The sequence below is a fragment of the Eleutherodactylus coqui genome, chromosome 6 (assembly GCF_035609145.1).
Source record: "Eleutherodactylus coqui strain aEleCoq1 chromosome 6, aEleCoq1.hap1, whole genome shotgun sequence".
Taxonomy (NCBI): Eukaryota; Metazoa; Chordata; class Amphibia; order Anura; family Eleutherodactylidae; genus Eleutherodactylus; species Eleutherodactylus coqui.
Genome location: NC_089842.1, coordinates 132,761,180 through 132,785,402, shown reverse-complemented (window position 1 = coordinate 132,785,402; position 24,223 = coordinate 132,761,180). Strand labels below are relative to the sequence as shown.

The 24,223-nt window shown below is 46.3% G+C and overlaps 2 protein-coding genes across 3 annotated transcripts in view; one reads left to right on the top strand and one right to left on the bottom strand.

Moving 5' to 3' along the window:
* VSX2 (visual system homeobox 2) overlaps nucleotides 1-1,194 on the top strand; it is a 57,575-nt gene extending 56,381 nt beyond the window's left edge. Inside the window, exon 5 of the mRNA XM_066607682.1 lies at nucleotides 812-1,194. Within this exon, the coding sequence (XP_066463779.1) occupies nucleotides 812-1,194 (383 nt within the window). The remainder of the gene's footprint in view (nucleotides 1-811) is intronic.
* On the bottom strand, nucleotides 558-21,014 carry ABCD4 (ATP binding cassette subfamily D member 4). Of its 2 annotated transcripts, XM_066607681.1 has the most exons (19): nucleotides 20,799-21,012; nucleotides 20,165-20,283; nucleotides 17,291-17,418; nucleotides 14,206-14,345; nucleotides 13,833-13,949; nucleotides 13,620-13,745; nucleotides 8,693-8,743; nucleotides 8,450-8,544; nucleotides 7,875-7,996; nucleotides 6,897-6,988; nucleotides 6,769-6,831; nucleotides 6,491-6,690; nucleotides 5,676-5,767; nucleotides 5,494-5,530; nucleotides 5,280-5,329; nucleotides 4,999-5,051; nucleotides 4,844-4,920; nucleotides 4,442-4,557; nucleotides 558-1,745 (listed from the first exon to the last, which is right to left on the bottom strand). In XM_066607681.1, the coding sequence occupies exons 1-19, from the start codon at nucleotides 20,834-20,836 to the stop codon at nucleotides 1,656-1,658; spliced, it is 1,806 nt and encodes a 601-aa protein (XP_066463778.1). In that variant the 5' UTR covers nucleotides 20,837-21,012; the 3' UTR covers nucleotides 558-1,655. The 2 variants fall into 2 exon arrangements, 1 of the variants encoding a protein (XP_066463778.1); XR_010793189.1 differs by lacking the exon at nucleotides 4,999-5,051 and having other exon boundaries at nucleotides 1,715-1,745; nucleotides 20,799-21,014.
* Between the last annotated feature and the right edge of the window lie 3,209 nt (nucleotides 21,015-24,223).

Here is a 24,223-nt window from a genome sequence, read left to right as displayed (position 1 = left end):
CTTTTCCAGCCCCTTCCATTGGCTCCCATAGGAGCCCATACAGCGGCCGATGTATTCCGGCCCAAAAGATAGTTCCAGGACTATCTTTTTGGCCCGACGTAAAACCGCCCGGCGCTATATTGGCCTGGCTGGGCGCTTTTACGTCAGGGGAATATGGCCATGTGATCTGATGCATTGGAATCCAATGCATCAGATCGTAGTGTATATCGGCCGCCCGTGAAAATGGTGGCCGATATATACTCGTGTGGAAGAGCCCTCAGTCTGACTTGATGCAGCAACATTTTCCACGGCATTGTAAAGTCAGGCAACAGTTGAAGACAGCATTAAATCAGGGAATCTAGAAGATTAGACTCCTGCTCACAAGAGCTTACACTCCAATTACTTCCAGTAATAATAGAGGTGAACTAGTCACAAGTGTCATTGCTCAAGCACAATGCAGCAGATGTTAGTAGTAGATTGTTAGCTCTTTTGTACATATTTGCACGGACCGTAAACTGTTAGGACAAGAGAGAAGAGTCATTGCTAGTTATTTACAACTTCAAATTAGAGGGAGGAAATCTAAAAAATGTAAAGATTTAATTAAGACATCAACAGTTACCGGAGCTTGTAACATGTTAACAAATCAGAATGCCTTTCATCCATCATCGATGTGTCAGCCCTGAGGACAGGAAGAACAAGTCTCTATCATGAGGTCAGCCTGGTCCTCTTGAAATGTTTAATCTTTTGGCTCCAGGGTCAATAATGGAGCACCTTTTTGTGTCTCTTTTGTTCACGAGTCTCCTAAATTCTTTTTTGTTTTTGCCATTTTCAGTTCAAGATGACCTGTCAATACCCAGACGATTTTCTAAAACCGAATACCAACAATTCTTTGCAGGGATGCACAAAAAGTCCTTGGAGGCGGCAGATGCAGTCCAGCAGCCCGAGAGGGAGGTACCAGCAATATCCAACCAGCCAGAGGTCAGTGAGAGGAGAGAAGCCGAACAGCCAAACTCCATCTCTGAGGAGGAACTGAGAGAGAACAGCATTGCTGCCCTACGAGCAAGAGCCCAAGAACACAGCGCCAAAGTCCTTCAGCGCACGAACTGTGAGACTCCTGTGAGGAAGCAGGACAGGGATGAGGAGGAGGAGGAGGAAGAGGAAGGACAGACACAGGGTGAAGCCCTGAATCAGGAAGAATGCAAAGCTTCATTCTGAAGGACTCGGAAGGATCTGTGACGTCACATGGTACAACACATTGTAGCATGCATGTGATGGGCAGCAGAGCTCACTTAACCTCTGGGCAGGAGCTGGATGGGTGTAAATACTGTAAACTACACATTTCATTAGGTTTGACTTAGTGTAAAATAAAGATGTATGTATATACTCATGGTCTGTCTGCACACAAGCTTCCTACATAATCTCCAAGTGTAAATCATTCATCTTCTAATGTGCACATATCGCAGCAGCAATGCATTTGGTTAGCATCAGTAGGTTGCATTACAGGACGGTTTGAGGAGAACCAGTAATGAAATACAATACATATCCAAGACCTGAGATGCAGTGCATCGTGTGGCCAGTAGAGCGGCCCATAAATGGTCAGAGCTATAGTGAGGGATGGCAGAAACCTGGCCAACTAATGTATTGTAGTACAATAAACCATCCGTAACTCTGTCCTCTTATTGGTCATCTCCCGGGGCATGCTGTTTAGGCAAGCGTTTCAGGTCCCACTGTCCATCGGGTCCAAGCTTCAACTCTAGGTCATGAAACTGCAGAGAGGAGAAATGTAATGACAACAGGTGCCACTATTATTTTAGGGCCTGCATAGGTAAGTGTTGATTTCTTTTTATTAGGTAAAGTTTTTTTGTGTCCCAGACAATACAAACACAAACAAAAACAAGGTCCCCAGGTGACCATATCCTATATGTCTCTCTTTTACTGTCTAAGCATACTATCACAGAGTCCTCTGTTTTTCCCATCGTCATATATGGGCTTGTTGTAGTCAGTGCTGTTTGCTTAACGTGTTGATTTCTGAAGTTAATATGCTTCCCCTTGGTCCTAACAGCAGCACAATAGCAGGGTATTTCTGCCATTGCGGGCTAGTAGGATAAATGGAAATTTCAATGAAATTAAATAAGTCCCATCCGCCTCCCACTATATGAGGTTGAACTTGCGTTTATTAGGAAACAGCTTGTGCTTGAACTAATGTAAATCAACACTTTCATTGTTTGCCAACAGCAAAACAATACTGAGGATTTAGAAATAGGTTACCTCATTAAGGAGGATTCCCCCTTGACGCATAGAATTGAGAATAGACCATTCGAAGGTTGTTGCCTTCCAAATTCAAGAGTCCAACTGAGATTGGTTGACAAAGGTGTTATGCAAGTTCTAAGAGTCCGCATTACAGATCTGATTGAAAGGGATCACTTTCAGACCAGAAAGTGAAATACTGCCTTGGCTGAATGGGCCTTTACAAATTCAGGTGGCTGTAATTCATAATAAATTCTAATTGTGTCCTTGATTCATCTAGCAATGGATGGTTTAAAAACCTTGAGAGCCTTATAATATATAGTTGATAATCTCCTTATAGTATAAGGAGATTATCAACCTTTCTAACTGACTCACTTATAGACAAATAGATGTTAAGGCAACAGGAGAGGTCTAGAGACTAAATTAAACAGGATGGTATTGCGAAATGAAGGGACCGTTGGGGTTATATACACTAATATATATATTATATTTAACACACACACACACACACACACACTTCTGTCCAACATTGTCCAGAAGACAAAAAGTAAGCAAGACTTGAGAGGAGCTAGTACAGCCATATATATGTTTGGAGTGTTATTTATTTCATTAAAATTTCCATCTGCCCTACCAGCCTCACAGGGGCAGAAATACCCCAAGATTGTACTGCTGGTAGGACATAAGGAAAACTAGATTGTTCTCTGCAGATCTCAGCTGGACGGGTTCTAAAGTGTGCATTAAAAATTAATATACAATAAAAACAGGTGAGTAAACTCTGCCAGACCTAAGATCTGTGGGGAGTTGCACAATATATATATTTTTTTCTTGCACTATATAGATCATGGGCTGAGCACCACGCACACCTCATATTACCCCTGTGCATATTAGTGAAAGGGATATATAGCAGCAGGAAGTCTATGTAGAAGACAGCATTAAAGGGGTTTCTCACTTTTTCTATTGATGACCTATCCTCAATAGGAACCCCACTGATCATCTGATTCCTGGCACTGCGAGCTTTCTGTGCTGTCCATAATGACAACTTACCATAGCACAGCAGCCAGGATTGGTGCCTGCAATACCAACCTGGGCTGCTGCACTGTCCGTAGTGACAGCAACATCAGTAAACACCTGATTGGCAGACCTCTGCTGATCATCTATTGATGACCTGTCTTGAGGATAGAAAAAAGTGAGAAAACCACCTTTAACCTTGGATCTCTGTTGATTGTGACACAAAGTACTGTATGCAAATAAGGAAGATGGAACAATACCCCTGCAGCGCCACCTATTGGATAGCAGCATTCCTGCAAATCAAGCCTTTATAACAATGACTGGTAATTGAAAACTTCATCATAAAGGGTCGGACATTCATTTGCAGGAATGCTGCCATCCAATAGGTGGTGCTGCAGAGGTATTGTTCCATGTCCCTAAGGTCTCATGTCCACGGCAAAATAACATTTTAAATCCACAGCGTTTCTCCCGCACATGTGATCCACGCCCTATAGGGATCCATTGGACACCCGCAGGTAGTTAAATACCTGCGGCTGTAATTTTCTCCTGAAGCGCAGATTGCTTGTGCGGGAAACCACCCACAGCATGCTCCACTTTAGTGCGGGTCTCCAGCGGGGACGGCTCCCGCAGGCTTCTATTGAAGCCTATGGAAGCCGCCAGGATCTGCGGCACACCCGCAGCTAAATTTCTGCTCTTTGGAGCGGAAGCGCGGCAGAGCAGGAGTAAAAAAAAAAAAATAGAGTGCACGGCGCATCCGCGCGGTGCGCTGCAGGCATGCTGAGCACATCCGCCGGGCCAAAGGATGAAGATCCGGGCGCGACGGCAGGCAGATCCACAGCATACGGACAGGTAAGTAATTCTTCTTTTTAGGCCTCATGTCTGCGGGAAAGGAAGTACCCGCTGTGGGATTCAGCATGGAGAATCCGCGGCAGGCCTGATTTTCCCTGTGGACTTGAGGCCTTATTTGCATATATTTCCCAGAGGAGCTTGCATGGCCTTATAAGTCTCCTCGAGGAGAGAGGATACTCCTCCCGACATAGTACTGTGAAATGCAGGAAACCATAATTGTATCTTTGCATATGATTCTGCCTGAGATCGTACCGTGGGAGAGGTTCATAAAGAAGGTCAGATAGATCGTTTTAATGGGTTCACAAACTCAATTTTTTCCTCTTTCCTCAACTTTGCATATTCTGAACATAACACTCACGTTTTTGATGCTGCGTCTGTGCCCAACGCTAATGAGAGTCATTCCCAGCTGCCTGCAGCACGTGTACAACTCTATCTCTGCATCTTCACTCAGTGCGCTGCTTGATTCATCCAGTACTGACACAAGATAACAGAAGAAAAAAATGATCCCTATGTGTATAGAGTGAAACTTCTCCAAAACATCACCCCCTTTATCCAGACAAGATTTTTTGTGACAGTCTTCTGCCATAAATTATTCATACCATCTTCTTTGACTAAATTATAATGCAATTTTGGGTGGTGGTTTCACTGTACAGTATATGCACATAAATGAACACACATATCCTCCCCGCTGGCTGGAGGCGGCATTGTACCCCGAATCAGTCCAACTATTGGGAACTACATGCAGGGCTCTTTATCTCACCTGCATATTTTGGCTGCAGATAAAAAAGTCGAGAAAAAGCCAAACGCTGCATTTCTCCAGGTGACAGAATCTCTGACCTGCACATACACAGAACATATAACGCAACGTAGTCATTGCACACAACATCATCAGGAGTGAAACAAGCATGAACTCACCACTTCCACTCCACTTTATGGTCCAGCCCCCCTGTTCTGCTCAATAAACATGTCTGGAGCACAAAAGTACAAAGGGTTAGGGGACTGCCTTATAAGATGACACTTATCTGTGATCTGCTCCTCATGCTTTATACATGTGATAGATGCCAATATATCATAAAGGAGCTAGGTAGTCCTCCATAGGAATGTACAGGACATGTACAGTAAACAGTTCACAAAACTTTATAGGGTGGAGATTGATGGTCACATGTGGACTACACAGAAGATCTATGTTTCCTTACCAGTCCTGACATTTCCAGTGACCTCAGAATCCTGTCATCATCAACCTGACCTGAAAGCAGTAATATTAGAGAAATTAGCAAAAAAAATGTTATTTATATAGATAGATAGATAGATAGATAGATAGATAGATAGATAGATAGATAGATAGATAGATAGATAGATAGATAGATAGATAGAAGAGTACAGAAGTTCTAAAACAATAACCGCTCTCACCAGAATTCGGGAAGACTTCTTTCAAAGGGTAAATGACCTGAACCAAAAATAGAAAAAGTCACTGACATTTGTTGCGGTTATTCCCTTGTTCAGAATAATGAAACATATGTGAGGAGAGTGCATTACATAGTTATAGATATCTGCACCGCAGTATCAATGCTGCTACTGTACAGGGATCTTACCTGCTCTCTCAAGGTCCCATCGCTCAAGAATGGCTTCTGGGGAAGGAACAACACACCACGGGGGCCAAACGGAGTGAAGACACAGACGTGACCTAAGGGGTTGAATTACCATAAGACAAAAGAGCTGAATAGAGAAGACACCAGAAGAAGAAAGACCACTCAGAGCAAGGTGAAAGTCCTAGTATAGTAGGCTCAGGCTCAACCGCAGTAAGGGTGGGTTCACACAGGGCGGATTCCCGTCGGAAATCTTGCGGTTTGGCCGCAGCAAAAACCGCGAGATTTCCGCTGGGAGAACCGCCGCGGTTTAAGCCGCGGCGGTTTTGAAGCGGCTCGGCCGCATGCCTTTCCGTTGCGGCCGGCGCTCCCATAAAGGAGAGCGCGGCTGCAACGTAAATAAACAAAAAAGGAAAGGTAAACAGACATGCTCAATCTTTGGAAACCGCGGCTCCCGAGATTAGCGGCCGCGGGCGGATCTGCTGCGGCAAAACCGCGGCAAATCCGCCCTGTGTGAACCCAGCCTTATAGTGACCACTGCCCCCCCCCCCCCAACCTCAGGACAATTGTTCACAATATAGCCTCTTACAGAATAAAACCAACACTGATAAACAGTAATAAACTCTGTAGTAGATGAAAGGCTTCATCTAATCCCAAAATCCATTGCTTTTTACTACATTTTTTCAGGATTATAGTATCTTGCAATGGCAACTACTGTTTAGGCTGAGATTACACGGCAGTGAGCCACGCAGCGTTTTACCACTGTGGAGCCGCCCTTTAGAGATATAGGGAGGAGCATAATGACATGTAAGAGGAGGTACCACGCTTGGGTTTCCATAGTCTTGCTAGAACACGAAGAATAGAGGATTTGCCGCTGCCGGTTTCTCCGGTGATCAGGAGGTTGCTTCCTTCTCTCACATGTACATTCAGGTTCCGGACAAGTGTGCAGTCTGATCCTGGTGCCGTGATTGTCACATCCTCCAGCACAAACACCGCATCACAAGGCTGCAGCTCCTTGGCTCTTCAAAGAGAGAAACACACATTTTAGGCACATGTCTAACTCAAGAGCCAAAGAAAGCCAGGAGCAACATCTACTTACTCCTCGTCTTCATCCTTCTGTCCCTGCAGGATGCACCTCATTGCCTCATCCAGCTCAGCAATCCTGAGGAGAGACTTATCAGTGACAGAACTCACAAAGAACAGCCCAGCCGCCCCAACAACTCTCACCGATGGGTGTATCCGGCCACATCACACAGGCTGCTGGATAGATCAATGATCTGACTGAAGCAGTTCACCAGGTAAATGGAGACAAAGGCATTCTGTGGGCAAGAAGCCAGGGGTTAGAAAGAGCTAAATTCTTAAGGTGCTTTTAGATGGAATGATTATCGTTCAAACAAGCGAAAGTGAACGAATGAACGAGAATCATTCACTAGTCTTATTTTATACAGGCAGAAAAAACATTTCTGGCACATTTGCTTATCATTCAGTTTAAACAGCAATCGATCAGTCTTTCACATCCGCTTAGACTGAACGATTCTCATTTGAGCGAGCCAACAATGCAATTGCCTGTCTTAGGCTTTATTCACACGGGCGTTGCGATTCTCATACACCCGCAGCGTGGACAAAAATGGCACGGACAGAGAGACGTGACTAAGTCGCGGCTAAATCTTGCATTTTCTCGCGTATTCACACAGCTGGGTGCGGCATATATATGCCACAGCCCAGAATGCCATCATCCAGGGGGAGGGAATTTAGTGATGCTAAACTCTCTCTCCTTGTGTCTCTGTCAGCTGATCGCGGCAATAGAATCCTATGGGAGCTGCTGTCAAAGGTAAGGAAAGGGAGTTTAGCAACACTACTCGTGATAAAGTCCCTCCCCTGCTGGCAGTTCGCAAAGGCTTCTATGGGAGCTGCCGGCTGATCACGGACAAAAGATAGGGCAAGACCTATCTTTTCTGGCCTGCCGATTTTACACACAGTAAAAAAAATAAATAAAAAAATAAATCGCCCATCTGTACGAACGCATTGATATCCACTGCTTCAGACGGCCGTGATCTTATCATGGCAGGATAAACCGCCCCTGTGAATAAAGCCCAAATAAGCACAAGAGCGAACGAGCTAGCGGTGACTTGCTTGTTCAAATGAGAATCAGATCGCCTAAAAAGGACCCTTAATGAGAAGGCAGGCGAGAGGAGCAGTCATCACCTTACTGATGAGTTCACTGAGTTCAGCTGCGCTCAGGTCTCTGTAAACTCCAGCAAAGATAGGGACAGCAATGACCATGTAACTCAGGATCCCGCCCAAGTAATCAAACAGGTTTGTTCCAACTGGCAGGAGAAAAATAGACGTAAGCTCGGCCCTTCCAGGTCCCATGGCACCATCACCCTTAGGGTGCATTCACACGAACGTATATCGGCTCGGGTTTTACGCCGAGCCGATATACGTTGTCCTCGGGTGCAGGGGGGGGGGGGGAGGATGGAAGAGCCAAGTGCAGGAACTGAGCTCCCGCCCCCCTCTCTGCCTCCTCTCCGCCCCTCTGCACTATTTGCAATGAGAGGAGGCGGGGCGAGGGCGGGGCTAAAGTCCGGGAATTAGCCCCGTCTCTCCCCATTGCAAATAGTACAGAGGGGCGGAGAGGAGGCAGAGAGGGGGCGGGAGCACAGTTCCTGGCCCTGGCTCTTCCATCCTCCCCCCCCCCCCTGCACCCGAGGACAACGTATATCGGCTCGGCGTAAAACCCGAGCCGATATACGTTCGTGTGAATGCACCCAGATACTCACAGTACAGCCATAGCTCCTGGTTCATGAGATCCTTCTGTACGCTGATGAGGTTCTGCAACCGCTGAGCCGTCCTAGAGTGTTCCACTAATCCGGCCCTTACAAGACACAAGAGTGGCAAGTCAGCACCAGTGTGTGTATGTGTATATATCTATCTCTATTAGTAATATCAATACATCCTGATTAGACACACAGAGATCACCAACCCCACTCCCCCCGTATTACCACAACACATATCCATCCTACCTGGTGAAGGCTGCAGCCTCGGCATTCACTCGGATTTCTACATGCTTGAAACTGCGAACAAGTAATTTTCACAAAATGATAGTAAGAAAATCATGGGGCTTTCACGTCTACAAGAAGCGTTACAAATATGAAACTAAATTGCAACACATACTAACAGTTTGCAAAGCTGAAAAAAATACATGTCCAGCAGGTTCAGCCTACATCGGGCAATTATCTACGGTAGAGCAGGGGCGTCAAACTCATTTTCACCAAGGGCTACATCAGCCTTATGGGTGCCTTCAAAGGGCTGATTGCAATTGTAAGACAGTATAGTAATAGTGAGCCCCCATAGTGTCCGCAGTAGTCATAGTGACCCCAATAGTAATTGGGTCCCCATGGTAGCCCCAGTAGTAAGTGACCCTTCCCCCCAAAGTGGCCCCAGTAGTGATAGGGACCCCCCATAGTGGCCACAGTAGTAAGTGACTCCAGTAATAAGAGTGACCACTATAGTGGCCCCAGTAATAACAATGACTCCTATAGTGGACCCAGTAGTGATAGTAACCCCCATAGTGGCCCCAGTGACCCCCATCGTGATCCCAGTAATAATAGTGACCACAGTAATTAGAGTGGCTCCAATAATAAGAGTGGTTTCCATAGTGGCACTAGTAGTAATAGCGCCCCCATAGTGACCCCAGTAATAATAGTGTCCCCCATATTAGCCCCAGTAGTAAGTGACCACAGTAATCAGAGTGGTTCCAATAATAAGAGTGGCCCCAGTAGTGATAGGGTCCCCCATTATGGTCTCAGTAGTGATAATGACCTCAGTAGTAATAGTGACCCCCTTAGTGGCCCCAGTAGTAACAGTGACCCCTATAGTGGCCCCAGTAGTAATAGTGACCCCCTTAGTGGCCCCAGTAGTAACAGTGACCCCTATAGTGGCCCCAGTAGTAACAGTGACCCCTATAGTGGCCCCAGTAGTAACAGTGACCCCCATAGTGGCTCCGGTGGTAATTGGCCCCTGGCCGGCCAGCATTCCTACAGACATTCCACGCACCCAACCTGTAGCTCCGGTCTGGTGGCAGCCGCTCCTGAGCCTGTAACTACTGGCCTCTTCCCTCGGCATCCGCCTGGGGTACAGGATGGCGCACACAGACACGGCAGGGAAGAGCTGCAGGCTGTGCGAGTGGACTGCCTATTTGGTTGTTGCATGGCCGGCGTGACACATAAAATGAGGTGGCGGGCCTTGTGTTTGACACATGTGATCTGGAGGAAGGTCAAGACCACCATGAGCCAATTTTACTAATCTTAAGGAAAAGTTGAGATCACCCTTACTGGCAATTGGTTTCCAATAAGCCCATAACAACACCCTTAGAGACCGGCTCCACCCCTTGACTGCAAACAGGATCACCTCTAGAAACGCTTAAAAAAGAAAAAGGGGGCCCATAGTGGAGTTGTGCACGTATTGTCTCCTGTATGCAATGTATTGCATATAGACAGCGTTGCATACATAACCCACGCAAAAGAATAGGGCTCTCGCTGTGTGACACACGGTGAAATAGAGCATGCTGTGATCTTTTTCATGCACTCACATACACGACGTGTTTATACTTTAACCCTTTCCAATCCACTGTCTGACGTCTAAAGACATTATGATTTAAGGCTGTACAGCTCCGATGTTGGAAGACGATCATCAGGGTTCTCTTACTGTATATTGCCAGTCTCTCTGCTGTCGGAGCCTATCCAATGTGTCACCTCATGCAGTACTGGCTTTAGCCAACAGATAGCGCCTTTTTATAACAGCAGAAAAAGAGTAAGCCCCCTAGGAAAACCAGGATACAAATTGGACTGGAAAGGGTTAAGTGAATGAATCAATGAAAGTCCATGTACTTCATTTACATCATTCGCCGTGTGTCAGGCGGTCGTGCATCGCGTGCTTAATACGAGCCGAAATCACGGTCATGTGAATGAGCCCTTAAAGGGGTTGTTTACTTGTTTTTTTTTTTTATTCTGTAAATACACCACCATGCTGCCCATTGCAAGTATGTTTAGTACTTACAATGCCACCAATGAGCTCGTTCTTCTACATAGTGACCTGTCACATGTCCAGATACATTACCGCTGCCTCCCGCTGAGTGATGGCAGGAGATTGGCTACAAAGGTTATTGTGAGCATACAGCCATGTAAGCAAATATCAGCGGGGAGGAATGAAGTGGTAGTGCTGGAACAGCGGGCGATTACTTAGGAAAGTAACCCCCTTTTATTATTATACAACATTCACTAGTGATGTGTGCACCAAATCCTGAAAGAGTTCTACCTGCAGAGCAGTAGGCAAGATTAATGGCTCCAACGATACACCTGGCTAGGGTTATACTAGAGGCTTTGTTCCATAGATCTGGGCTTTGAAAATGAATAAAGAGCCGGAGAAGGGAAGACTTTCTTCAGCCACTAGTGCTTTGTAGATAGTTCAAAAGACACCTAAGCAATGAAGCGTTTCTTCCTGGCCAATTTTGTGAAGCCCGCCGGATATTCCACCGCATTTACAGTAGCAGCAAAGTGGATGAGATTTTGAAAATCTCGTCCACAAGTTGCGGAAATAACCCACACAAAACTTGTGCGAAAAATTGACTTGCGGTGCAGAATTCAAATCTGCAGCATGTCAATTTTATCGCCATCCCCACTGTGGAATTCATCCTCTCTCAATGAGGGGTGAATTTCGTACAGGAAGTCATGATTAAACTCACAAATGGTGCAGGTTTGTAGGCAGGCATTCCATGGCTGGAATGCCCGCTGTGGACATTCCGCTAGAAATCAGCCCCGTGTGGACCCAGCCTAAGAAGGAGAGAACGGGACTCCAGCTCACAGACCCTCCTAGCTGATGTGATAACAATCAAAGAAGCAGTTTTGCAGGAAAAAAAATGGGCAGCAATCTCATCAATAGTTTGAAAAGGAGGCTCAGATAATCTAGCTAGAACAAAAAGACGGGGACTGAGTCTAGAGCCTGCTCTCACAAATCTTAAAACAAGGATGTTCTGATAAGGAGGCATCAAACAGGGTACTGAACCAAGAGCTGAAATTTGCACCTAAAGGGTATAGAGATGTAGCATTTTATTCACCCCTTTCCTGCAGGAAGTCTAGAACAGTAGGGATATTTGCATCACCCAGGAGGTCTACTGGTTGACGAGAAAACCTAAAGAGAGCTCTCCAGAATCCAAGGCAGGTTTCAGATGTCACCTTTTTCCTGATAGTTAGACAGGTGGTTATAACCTAGACACACAGTCCCTTGTACCTTAGCATCTGCCTCTCAAATTCCAAGCTATCACATGGGGGTTTCACAGTTCTAGATGTTACCTACATCCTTTTTGGACTAGAAAAGAGCCATCATGATAACTTGCTTCCTCTAGGTAGGTTATTTGGCTAGGGCTAAGATGGGGTATCCATCCCAGATAAACTGATATTATACTTCTTCTGTTATCTTTTTGACCCAGGGAGTTCTTGAGAATCATTCCCATGTCTGAGAGAACAAATAAAAAGCATCACCCCCATCTGGAGTAATTTTTGGGATCCTTCACAGACTAAATGTCTTTGAGAGTTATACTAAAAACCTTAACTTTTTTTTTTTTTTTTTTTTTTTTTTAAACCACCCCATTTTATTTTTCTTAAAGACTTTGCCATCTTCCTCTTGCCCCAAAAGACCTTTTTTTAAATCACAAAAGCTAGTAACTGGAAGGCTTTACCTTTTTGTCCAATGTGTTATCTAAACATAGGACCAAACATATTGTCCCTATCAAGGACTGCTACACGTTTTCACCTGGAAACCCACACCTCTATCACATTATTTTAGCCATATAGAACTTATAAAGGAATTAAAAAGGGCAGCAACCCTAGTATTAAGTCTACGGCTACTACACGAGCACTAGCGACTGCTGCCATTGCTCCCTTTTTCCCAAAAGTTACCAAACTGAAACACCTATAACAGTCACTGCTGATGAGAAGACAGTTTCTATCACACAGTTATAATGACGATGATAGTTCATCTTCCTCACTGTATACTTATGTTTTTTAGCTTATATGGGAAAACTTAGATAATGCATATCACACTGTCTTCCCAGCAGGCAGAGATGGTACTGTCTCTAGTTGGTCATGTGATCCTGTGCCAATGCCATGTTATTAAGTCCTGCCACAGGCAAGGCTTAATAGGCACAATTCCACAGCAGGCATAGTAATCTTTACAAAGCACCATGCTGCCATGGCAACTCACAGGAGTCGCGATGGGGCTCCTTCTCAGCACAGATGCTTAAATACTAAGGTCAGCACTGACTGACATATAAGTAGTTAAATGGCCACAAATGGAGCTAGCTCTGTCTGTGGTTGTCGCTGGTAGCTATCAGAAACAGCTGATAGCGGGCATGTATGGAGCAAGCTCGCCTCCCAAGCCTGCTCTATACCCCCTTTTGGGACCCATGATAGATGTGTGTGTCAAATGTCATTAAGGGCTCTAATCCTCAACTTCCACATGAATTCCAGCATTTCCCACATAAACCGTAACTGACAAAGTTGAGGGTGTCTCCCCTTATAAGCATTTTCAGATGTGTTATAGTTTCTTGTCCAGGGTTTAAGCCAGTCACTTTAGGTATTGTCATGGGCATATGGAAAAACAAACTCAACATTTTAGTCTTAACTATTACATAATGAGAAGCTCTGCAATTCTTTAGACTTCATTCCCTCCCTATTTTCAAGATCTCCGCTTGCCATCAGTGAACACTAAACATTCTCATATACAGCCTACAGCTGAAAATCATCCTGACAGAATACTTGTCAGAGCTGACAGGACAGAGATATCCATCATACTAGAACCTCCCAGGACCAATACTACATGATAACATAATACATAATACAGCTGCTATAATCAGACAGTAACGAGAGACCTGCACACATAATACACACTCACCGGAAATCGCCTTCTAATTTCTCCTGTTGCACCAACTTTGGGATAAGGGGACCCATCAGCAGTCTGTTCAACAGCGACCCAATAACAAAGTAACCGAATATGGAGAGTGGACCCATCCAGCCGGTACTGCAAACATGACGAAATAAATATGAAAATGGTACATTCTAGTGGCCAGACCAATATATTTATACTAACTTTCCAGCAGCGACAGACCTGATGGCACACTGATAGGAGTAATACACCAATGTGAAGGGCGTGATTAGGAGTTTGCTGGCAACAGTGCCAAGTTCCCGGCAAAGACGCTCAACATCCTGTGTCATTCGCTGATCCCTGCAAGAAAACTCAAAGAATTAAGCCTCATTCAGATGGCCAACATGGTGCCACATTTTAGTGTCTGTATTACAGCTGCAAGTTCACTCCACAAGTCTAATGCCCAAACTAATAGAGATCTATGCTGCGTTATGTTTGGGTCAATAGAACCTAGTCAGGATTTGTGGCTGCAGTAGGGACTCTAAAACGTGGCCACTTGAAGGAGTGATCTCTGCAGTTACTGCTTTAGCATCCAATCATCAATAGAGTGACGTACGGGTTATCCACATGTGGGCGCTCCGTACTCAGTGTGTAGTAGACCTGTTTAGTGAAGTAGAGCTTGTGAAGATGTTCCGTCATAACCTTCCGACAGTTGACGTAGACCAGCTTACCGATATACTGCTCCACGCTGCGTAGCTGCAGAGACACAGAGACATTACTGTGACAGTCACACTGCACTACAAGGGCCTTACAGCTTCATTATGGAAAGATGAAATAAAGATGACGAGAGTTGGCGAGTTGTTTTTACAGCATTCAATATGCAGTAGAAACAACTTAATTTTTTAAATTAATTAATTTTTTTAATTCTGTGGCTAGCGATGTAATCGTACTGACCAAAATTCTATATTTTCTTATGGTGCACTGCTTAAAAAATAAAAAAAATTAACTGCAGGGCGATTTTATATATATATATATATATATATATATATATATATATATATACATATACACACACACACATACACTACCGTTCAAAAGTTTGGGGTCACCCAAACAATTTTGTGTTTTCCATGAAAAGTCACACTTATTCACCACCATGCGTTGTGAAATGAATAGAAAATAGAGTCAAGACATTGACAAGGTTAGAAATAATGATTTGTATTTGAAATAACATTGTTTTTACATCAAACTTTGCTTTCATCAAAGAATCCTCCTTTTGCAGCAATTACAGCATTGCACACCTTTGACATTCTAGCTGTTAATTTGTTGAGGTAAGCTTGAGAAATTGCACCCCACGCTTCTAGAAGCATCTCCCACAAGTTGGATTGGTTGGATGGGCACTTCTGGCGTACCATACGGTCAAGCTGCTCCCACAACAGCTCAATGGGGTTCAGATCTGGTGACTGCGCTGGCTACTCCATTACCGATAGAATACCAGCTGCCTGCTTCTGCTGTAAATAGTTCTTGCACAATTTGGAGGTGTGTTTAGGGTCATTGTCCTGTTGTAGGATGAAATTGGTTCCAATCAAGCGCTGTCCACTGGGTATGGCATGGCGTTGCAAAATGGAGTGATAGCCTTCCTTATTCAGAATCCCTTTTACCCTGTACAAATCTCCCACCTTACCAGCACCAAAGCAACCCCAGACCATCACATTACCTCCACCATGCTTAACAGATGGCGTCAGGCATTCTTCCAGCATCTTTTCATTTGTTCTGCGTCTCACAAACGTTCTTCTTTGTGATCCAAACACCTCAAACTTGGATTCATCCGTCCACAACACTTTTTTCCAGTCTTCCTCTGTCCAATGTCTGTGTTCTTTTGCCCATCTTAATCTTTTTCTTTTATTGGCCAGTCTCAGATATGGCTTTTTCTTTGCCACTCTGCCCTGAAGCCCAAAATCCCGCAGCCGCCTCTTCACTGTAGATGTTGACACTGGTGTTTTGCGGGTACTATTTAATGAAGATGCCAGTTGGGTACCTGTGAGGCGTCTGTTTCTCAAACTAGAGACTCTAATGTGCTTATCTTCTTGCTTAGTTGTGCAACGCGGCCTCCCACTTCTTTTTCTACTCTGGTTAGAGCCTGTTTGTGCTGTCTTCTGAAGGGAGTATTACACACCGTTGTAGGAAATCTTCAATTTCTTAGCAATTTCTCGCATGGAATAGCCTTCATTTCTAAGAACAAGAATAGACTGTCGAGTTTCAGATGAAAGTTCTCTTTTTCTGGCCATTTTGAGCGTTTAATTGACCCCACAAATGTGATGCTCCAGAAACTCAATCTGCTCACAGGAAGGTCAGTTTTGTAGCTTCTGTAACGAGCTAGACTGTTTTCAGATGTGTGAACATGATTGCACAAGGGTTTTCTAATCATCAATTAGCCTTCTGAGCCAATGAGCAAACACATTGTACCATTAGAACACTGGAGTGATAGTTGCTGGAAATGGGCCTCTATACACCTTTGTAGATATTGCACAAAAAACCAGGCATTTGCAGCTAGAATAGTCATTTACCACATTAGCAATGTATACAGTGCATTTGTTTAAAGTTAGGACTAGTTTAAAGTTATCTTCATTGAAAAGTACAGTGCTTTTCCTTCAAAAATAAGGACATTTCAATGTGACCCCAAACTTTTGAACGGTAGTGTGTATATATATATATATATATATATATATATATATATATATATAAATAAAACAAAAAAGTCTGCAGTGGGAAGGGGTTAAAGCTGTTTGACCCATTTCCAGTAGTTCTTTTATTCACAGGTTAGGGTATAACTTTCTGACCACTGGGCTCCCCAGATTTCATCCATGGTGTGTCACAAAGTTTTGGTAGTGTTGGCCACCTCAATGGGTCCACCAGAGACTTACTAGAGCTTGAACTCTGCTATCCCCGCAGTCCCACTGAAGTGAATGGAGTTAAAATGCTGAGATAGGCCAGAGGCAATATATTGGGATCAGTGGGGATCCCAGTGGTGGGACCCACCAATCAGCAACTTATCTCCTATCTTATAGATCAGAAGTAATCTCATTGCAATCAATTGGCGGTGTTGCAATGAAAGATAACGCCTCAATGATATAGCTGGAGGCAATAGGTAAGGAAACAGCTGCCCCTGTCAGATATGTTACAGACATGCTTACTACACTCTACCATAGTCACAAGCCATTCTCTGATGCCATTTTCTTACATCCAAGTTCCTGCTGCAAAGCAAATCTCTGAACTGCTGTTGTACTTACGGCTACTATACAAAAAATAAAAAAAATAAAAGTAGACGAGCACCCAGGGTCGTTACTTGTACATGAAGAGGGTACAGATCTTGCTTCTGCAGGGACATGGAGGGAACAATAGGTCATAAGTAGCATGCTGCCCACTTCAGGACTGCTCCTCTGTAACTGGGCAGTAAGAAGGGGCATTCATTCAAGAGCCATGCAGTGGGCAGACAAACTGGGGTCCGGCATCTTCTGATGTAATCAGTGCGTCTCTGTGATGGACTGTTTCCTTCCACAAGCACTGATCACCCGATTATCATTTATTGGATCATAAGACTAACTGGCGAGACAGACATGACAGAGAGTTACCACGTAGGGGTCATCACCTTCATACGCTCACTGACCTGTATGGCCAGTCAGGACACAGCTAGCACTCACCAAAGAAATGGCCAGAATCAGCATTACCGCCAGCACTGCCAGTCGCCTGAAACCGCTTGGGTCACGATTAGCCAGGACTCCATAAAACTGACTGGGCAAAATCCCAACCTGATAAACCACCAGCTGCCCTGTAAGAGAAAAACGGGAGATTAGGAGAGGCACACAGGAGCCCACAACATGTTACGTATGGCACCTGGTCATAAACGCATATATCTAACTCCTAATAGTGCTCAGGCATATTATACCGATTCTGTAGTGCCCAACCGACGCCAGTCACATTCATCATACCCATGCTGTAGCATCCATCGGAAGTTGGTCATGTACATTGTACCCTGTGGCGTCCACCTGAAGCTGGGCACATACGTCATACCCGTCCTACAGCGACCACCAGACACTGGTCACATACGTCATACCCGTCCTGCAGCGTCCACCTGAAACTTGGCCACATACATCAAACCGGTCCTATAGCCTCCACCAGACACTGGCCACATACATCTAACCAGTCCTATAGCGTCCACCAGGCACTGGCCACATACATCAAACCAGTCCTATAGCGTCCACCAGACACTGGCCACATACATCAAACCGGTCCTATAGCGTCCACCAGGCACTGGCCACATACATCAAACCAGTCCTATAGCGTCCACCAGACACTGGCCGCATACATCAAACCGGTCCTATAGCGTCCACCAGACACTGGCCACATACATCAAACCAGTCCTATAGCGTCCACCAGACACTGGTCACATACGTCATACCCGTCCTGCAGCGTCCACCTGAAACTTGGCCACATACATCAAACCGGTCCTATAGCCTCCACCAGACACTGGCCACATACATCTAACCAGTCCTATAGCGTCCACCAGGCACTGGCCACATACATCAAACCAGTCCTATAGCGTCCACCAGACACTGGCCACATACATCAAACCGGTCCTATAGCGTCCACCAGGCACTGGCCACATACATCAAACCAGTCCTATAGCGTCCACCAGACACTGGCCGCATACATCAAACCGGTCCTATAGCGTCCACCAGACACTGGCCACATACATCAAACCAGTCCTATAGCGTCCACCAGACACTGGCCGCATACATCAAACCGGTCCTATAGCGTCCACCAGACACTGGCCACATACATCAAACCAGTCCTATAGCGTCCATCAGACACTGGTCACATACATCAAACCAGTCCTATAGCGTCCACCAGACACTGGCCACATACATCAAACCAGTCCTATAGCGTCCACCAGACACTGGCCACATACATCAAACCGGTCCTATAGCGTCCACCAGACACTGGCCACATACATCAAACCAGTCCTATAGCGTCCATCAGACACTGGCCACATACATCAAACCAATCCTATAGCGTCCACCAGACACTGGCCGCATACATCAAACCGGTCCTATGGCGTCCACCAGACACTGGCCACATTCGTCATACCCATTCTGTGATGTCCTTCAAGGCAATGTAGTCAAAGTCTTTAACTTCACTTTCAAGATAAATATCTTGTAAATTAACACAGTAATCTTGATATTATTTTACTACAGCAAATTTGTTATTACTAATTATTACATATGAGGCATTTATGAAGAAGTGTGAGAATTAGTGAAGTTGGACATTTGGCTTACAGAGCCCTGGTGTCCAGACGCTGCAGACACACATTACGCCTGCCCTCTGGCGCCCGGACGCACATTACGCCTGCCCTCTGGCGCCCGGACGCACATTACGCCTGCCCTCTGGCGCCCGGACGCACATTACGCCTGCCCTCTGGCGCACGGACGCACATTACGCCTGCCCTCTGGCGCACAGACGCACATTACGCCTGCCCTCTGGCGCACGGACGCACATTACGCCTGCCCTCTGGTGCACGGACGCTGCGGACATATATTACACCTATCCTCTGGCGCCTGGACGCTACGGACACACATTACGCCTGCCCTCTGGCACACGGACACACATTACGCCTGCCCTCTGGCGCCTGGACGCTGCGGACATACATTACGCCTGCCCTCTGGCGCACGGACGCACATTACGCCTGCCCTCTGGCGCCTGGACGCTGCAGACATATATTACGCCTGCCCTCTGGCGCCTGGACGCTGCAGACATATATTACACCTGCCCTCTGGCGCCTGGACGCTGCGGACACACATTACGCCTGCCCTCTGGCGCCTGGACGCTGCGGACACACATTACGCCTGCCCTCTGGCGCCTGGACGCTGCGGACACACATTACGCCTGCCCTCTGGCGCCTGGACGCTGCGGACACACATTACGCCTGCCCTCTGGCGCCTGGACGCTGCGGACACACATTACGCCTGCCCTCTGGCGCCTGGACGCTGCGGACACACATTACGCCTGCCCTCTGGCGCCTGGACGCTGCGGACACACATTACGCCTGCCCTCTGGCGCCTGGACGCTGCGGACACACATTACGCCTGCCCTCTGGCACACGGACACACATTACGCCTGCCCTCTGGCGCCTGGACACTGCGGACGCACATTACGCCTGCCCTCTGGCGCCCGGACGCACATTACGCCTGCCCTCTGGCGCCCGGACGCACATTACGCCTGCCCTCTGGCGCCCGGACGCACATTACGCCTGCCCTCTGGTGCACGGACGCTGCGGACATATATTACACCTGCGCTCTGGCGCCTGGACGCTGCGGACACACATTACGCCTGCCCTCTGGCGCCCGGACACACATTACGCCTGCCGGGGTTAGGAGGTGCCTTTTATAATGGCACCCTATCAGCTTTCTTATTTGACATGACATCTTAGTAGTGACCTCATATGAGCACCACAGTTAGCAGGATGCACTACCATCACTGGACACTAGTTGTCACCACGATCAGGAGCCTGTACAGACCTGTCAGTGCCACCACCAGCAACGTCAGCAGCATCAGCACATTCTCCGACATCCATCTTGGAAACAGCACCGACTGAAGAGTCAGGAACCTGCGCAGGAAAAGCCTGTCCAGACGTGGCCTGTGAAGAAGACATGAGGTGAGTGGTGGGGGGTGGTAAGGGAATGGCGGACACATAAAAGTAAAGGCTGGTGATCTGATATACACCAGCCCAATGTCATCACATACTAGTCAGATAAAAATGCCCCCAACCCCCGCGCTGACATAGCACACCACCACTGTTCACCTCTGACCCTTCAGCACTCCACCACTATCCACCGCTGGCCCCTTGGGCACTCCGCCACCACTATCCACCGCTGGCCCCTTGGGCACTCCGCCACCACTATCCACCGCTGGCCCCTTGGGCACTCCGCCGCCACTATCCACCTCTGGCCCCTTGGGCACTATTATCGGCTGCCGTTATCATTGTTCACCTCCAAACCCACAGCACTCTGCTGTTATCATTCACCTTTGAACCCTCAACATCCAACAACCACAAGAACCCTCAAGTACAGCAGCTGTCCGCCTCATCCTCTCACTCTTCATGTTGCTCTCCTCAATCCACGCAGACCCTTCCCCACCCTACAACTTTCTTACCGGTCCCCCTTTTCTGCCCGAAAATTCCTCATTCCCATCACTTCACAAGTGGTTTCAAAGTCCTCCGTGGCGTGGGCGGGCCTTCCTCCAGCCAGGAGGATATAGAAGTTTCACAGAACTAACAGAACACCGCCATTTTTTTGGTTGTTTCCCCCTGCACTAGATGGTCACAAGGAGTAAGGTAGAGGCTAGAATGGAGTGGCCCACAGGAGGTTTGACGTCAGATGGTCAGGTGACATTCCACAATCACGTGACTCTCTAGCAGCGGCAGGCTCTGCAAAGTACTTTGTACAAGCTGCAGCCGGTGGAGAGTGGGTCTGCAGGCACTGGGGAGCTTCTGGGATGGGAGAACAGGTGAAAAGTACCCGTGGGGGCGGTGTAAGCTTGTAGGGTGCACGAGATGAGTTTCTGGTGGGGGAAAGTGAATTGAAAAGCACACAAAGGGAGCAGCCTGATGCTTGTGGGGTACACAGTGTTTCTGGTGGTGGGGAGTGGATCGAGAACCACGTGGGAGCTGTTGGATGCCTGTGGAGGTGGACAGGAGCTGCATGGTGATTTTTATTATTATTTTTTTTTGGGGGGGGGGGGGGGGATTATGAGTTGTCCAATTAGAAATAACGGGGTCATCTAGATTGTGCCCACTGGGATACACTGGAGTCGGGGGCAGCTCTGACACCTGTGTGGTGGCCCGTGCTTGTAATTGCAGCCACTGATCTCATAGAAATCAATGGGACCCCAGCCCACAATTGGAAGTGCAGATCCCATTGACTTCATTTATTGCTGCGCTGGGGTCAGAGCCATGCCTCCCCCTCGGACACTGGTAGGCGCGGCCTGGATAATCCCTTTAACTTTTTAAAATCAAAAGCCCTGGTGTCCCAGTCCAGCAGTACTCCCCATACCTGTTGACAGGAAGTCATTTGACTTCTGCAGCCAATCAAAGACCGCAGCGTCACCATTTGGAACTCATATGTGAGCACTAATACCAGGAGAACAGGTTGTGACACTGCGGCTTCTGATTGACAGGTGGAGGTCACATGATCTTCGCTGTCAACATGGACTATAAGAATTGTGGGGCTGGAACGCCAGGCCTGAGTGTCCTTTTGTTTTAATTCTTTTGGCTTTGATTTTACAAAGTTAATTCTATCTGGAAAACCCCTTTAAATGGGCTTGGGGGGGGGGCTGTGCGATGTTTCTGGGGTGCATAGGAGGCATAGTGGGGAGTGAACTGAGAAGCACATGGGGAGCTGTGGGATGTTTGTGGAGTGGGTAAAAGAATAGCTGACTTTGGCCTTCACAGGATGCCAGTGGTTACGTCCACATTTACAGGTCCTTGAAGAACACACTCACCTTCTTCGTCTACATTTCCCTGATCACACCCACAATAACGGCATACACACTGATAGGCACTAGATCAGGGTCTTAGGTCAAGCTATTGCATACTATGCCAAATTATTGCTTTTTATAGGGACTTTGACATTTGGGGTAAAATCAAAAGGAATAATGGAAATCTACGCAATGTCAGACATTTAGGACAAGGACACTGTCATACAATGAAATAAACATTTACTTAAAGCGATCACAGTTAATTAAATCAATCACATCTCACAAATTAAATGAAAAATACAATTCATTATTACCATCTGTGAAACACAGTGGCGCTAGTTCCAGGGTTTGGGACTGCTTTGACACATCTGGGCCAGAATGGTTTGCCATCATTGATGGGACAAAAAAAATTCTGAATTATATAAGCAAATTCTAAAGGAAAATGTCGGGACAGCCGTCCATGAGCCGAATCTCAAGAAAATGTGGGTCATGCAGCAAAACAACCACCCAAAGCACATAGGTGCCACAGAAGAATGTGGAATGATGAAATAAAGTCCTGTTCTTAATTCTATAGAAATGTCGTGGAAGGACAAGCAGCCAGCAATTCATGGGAGGAAACTCCTAACATAAGAGGGGAAGCCGTTTTGTATGGAGGAATGGGATACAATTCCTCCAAGCCGATCTGCAGGACGGACCGAAAATGGTTAGATGGAGAAACTGCTGCACAACGGAGGGGGGACGGTTTACACCAGGTATACAAAGCAAAGGGTCACAAACTTTTGGCACTTACAGGTGTGATATTGTATAATTTTCCTCAATAAATAAATGACCAAGTTTAATATTTTTAACTCCTTTGATTCGGTTCTCTTTATCAACCTTTAGGACTTGTGTGAAAATCTGATGTAGTTTAAGGTCAAATATAAACAGAAATCTGGAAAATTCTGAAGGGTTCACAAACATTCTATATCTCAGTAATGCTGAGTGTGGCCAAAAGGTGGTGGCATCGTCATGCCTAGCTCCACTAGTTACCGTATTTGTCAGACTATAAGACATATCCAGGTTCAGACAACAGAAAATAGGATAAAACTATTTAAGATTAATTAAAACTTCCCGGTGGGCTAAAGAAGTGAAGGATTTTATTTCAAGGGGACTTGGAGATCTGCAGTGCCCCCTCAGGAAGTAATTTACCTCATGCCGTAGCTGTGGTCTCATCGCCAATCAGCGACTCAGACCCCTCCTTCCTGGCATCTGTGTTACTGTGCGTCCTGTACGCAGTACAGGTAGGGGGTGGGGTGAGAGGAATATTAGGGTCAAAGGTCACAGTCGTGGTGGCCAGACTGGAGTTATAGGGTGAAGATAAACTGTTTCCTGGTGGAGTTGGTTGTCCTAATGATCAGTTATAGTGCAAAAGCGATGTGCCTGATCATTATGGAAGTGGTCAGAGGGGTCTGGAGCCACCGCACCCTCCTGACGTTGGATCAATAGACACACTTTTTAAGCAAGATTTTTTTCTTACTAAAAAATGCGTTTTTAATCTTAAAAATATGGTACCTCTATTGGTGGCCAATGGGCATGATCTGTGGCCTCCAAAATATACTAAACTACTATCATAATCCTGCTGCTTGTCCCCTCTAGTATTTGTTTATATAAAGGGGTAGTGGGGGATCTGCTGCTAGACACTCCTCCCTTCTTCTGTCACCCCTCCAGGCTCCATTTCCCCCTTCTGCAGGCAGCTCCAGACCCCTCTGCCATCCTTCCGCACCACCTCCGTTCTCCTCCAAACCTCTTTGTCTTCTTCAAACTCCCCTGTCCTTTCTCAAGAGCTCTTTGTCTTCTCCAGATCAATGTCCCTCCAGACTGCTCTGTTCCCCTATCCAGCAGTGGTTTATCTGTCTTTGGATTGGACATACTTATATCCTAAATTCCCAATCCCACTTTTGCTCAACATCTTGTTGGGAGGAGAGTCAGGACACCCACATACTCTTGAGTTATTATTTTCTCTAATGTGCATGTCCAGATTACTCATTATTGGAGGGGTAACCTTTATCACAGACTGAAATGGTAGATGGTCGTAATAAATCATAGATTCAGTGCCCCCCTTA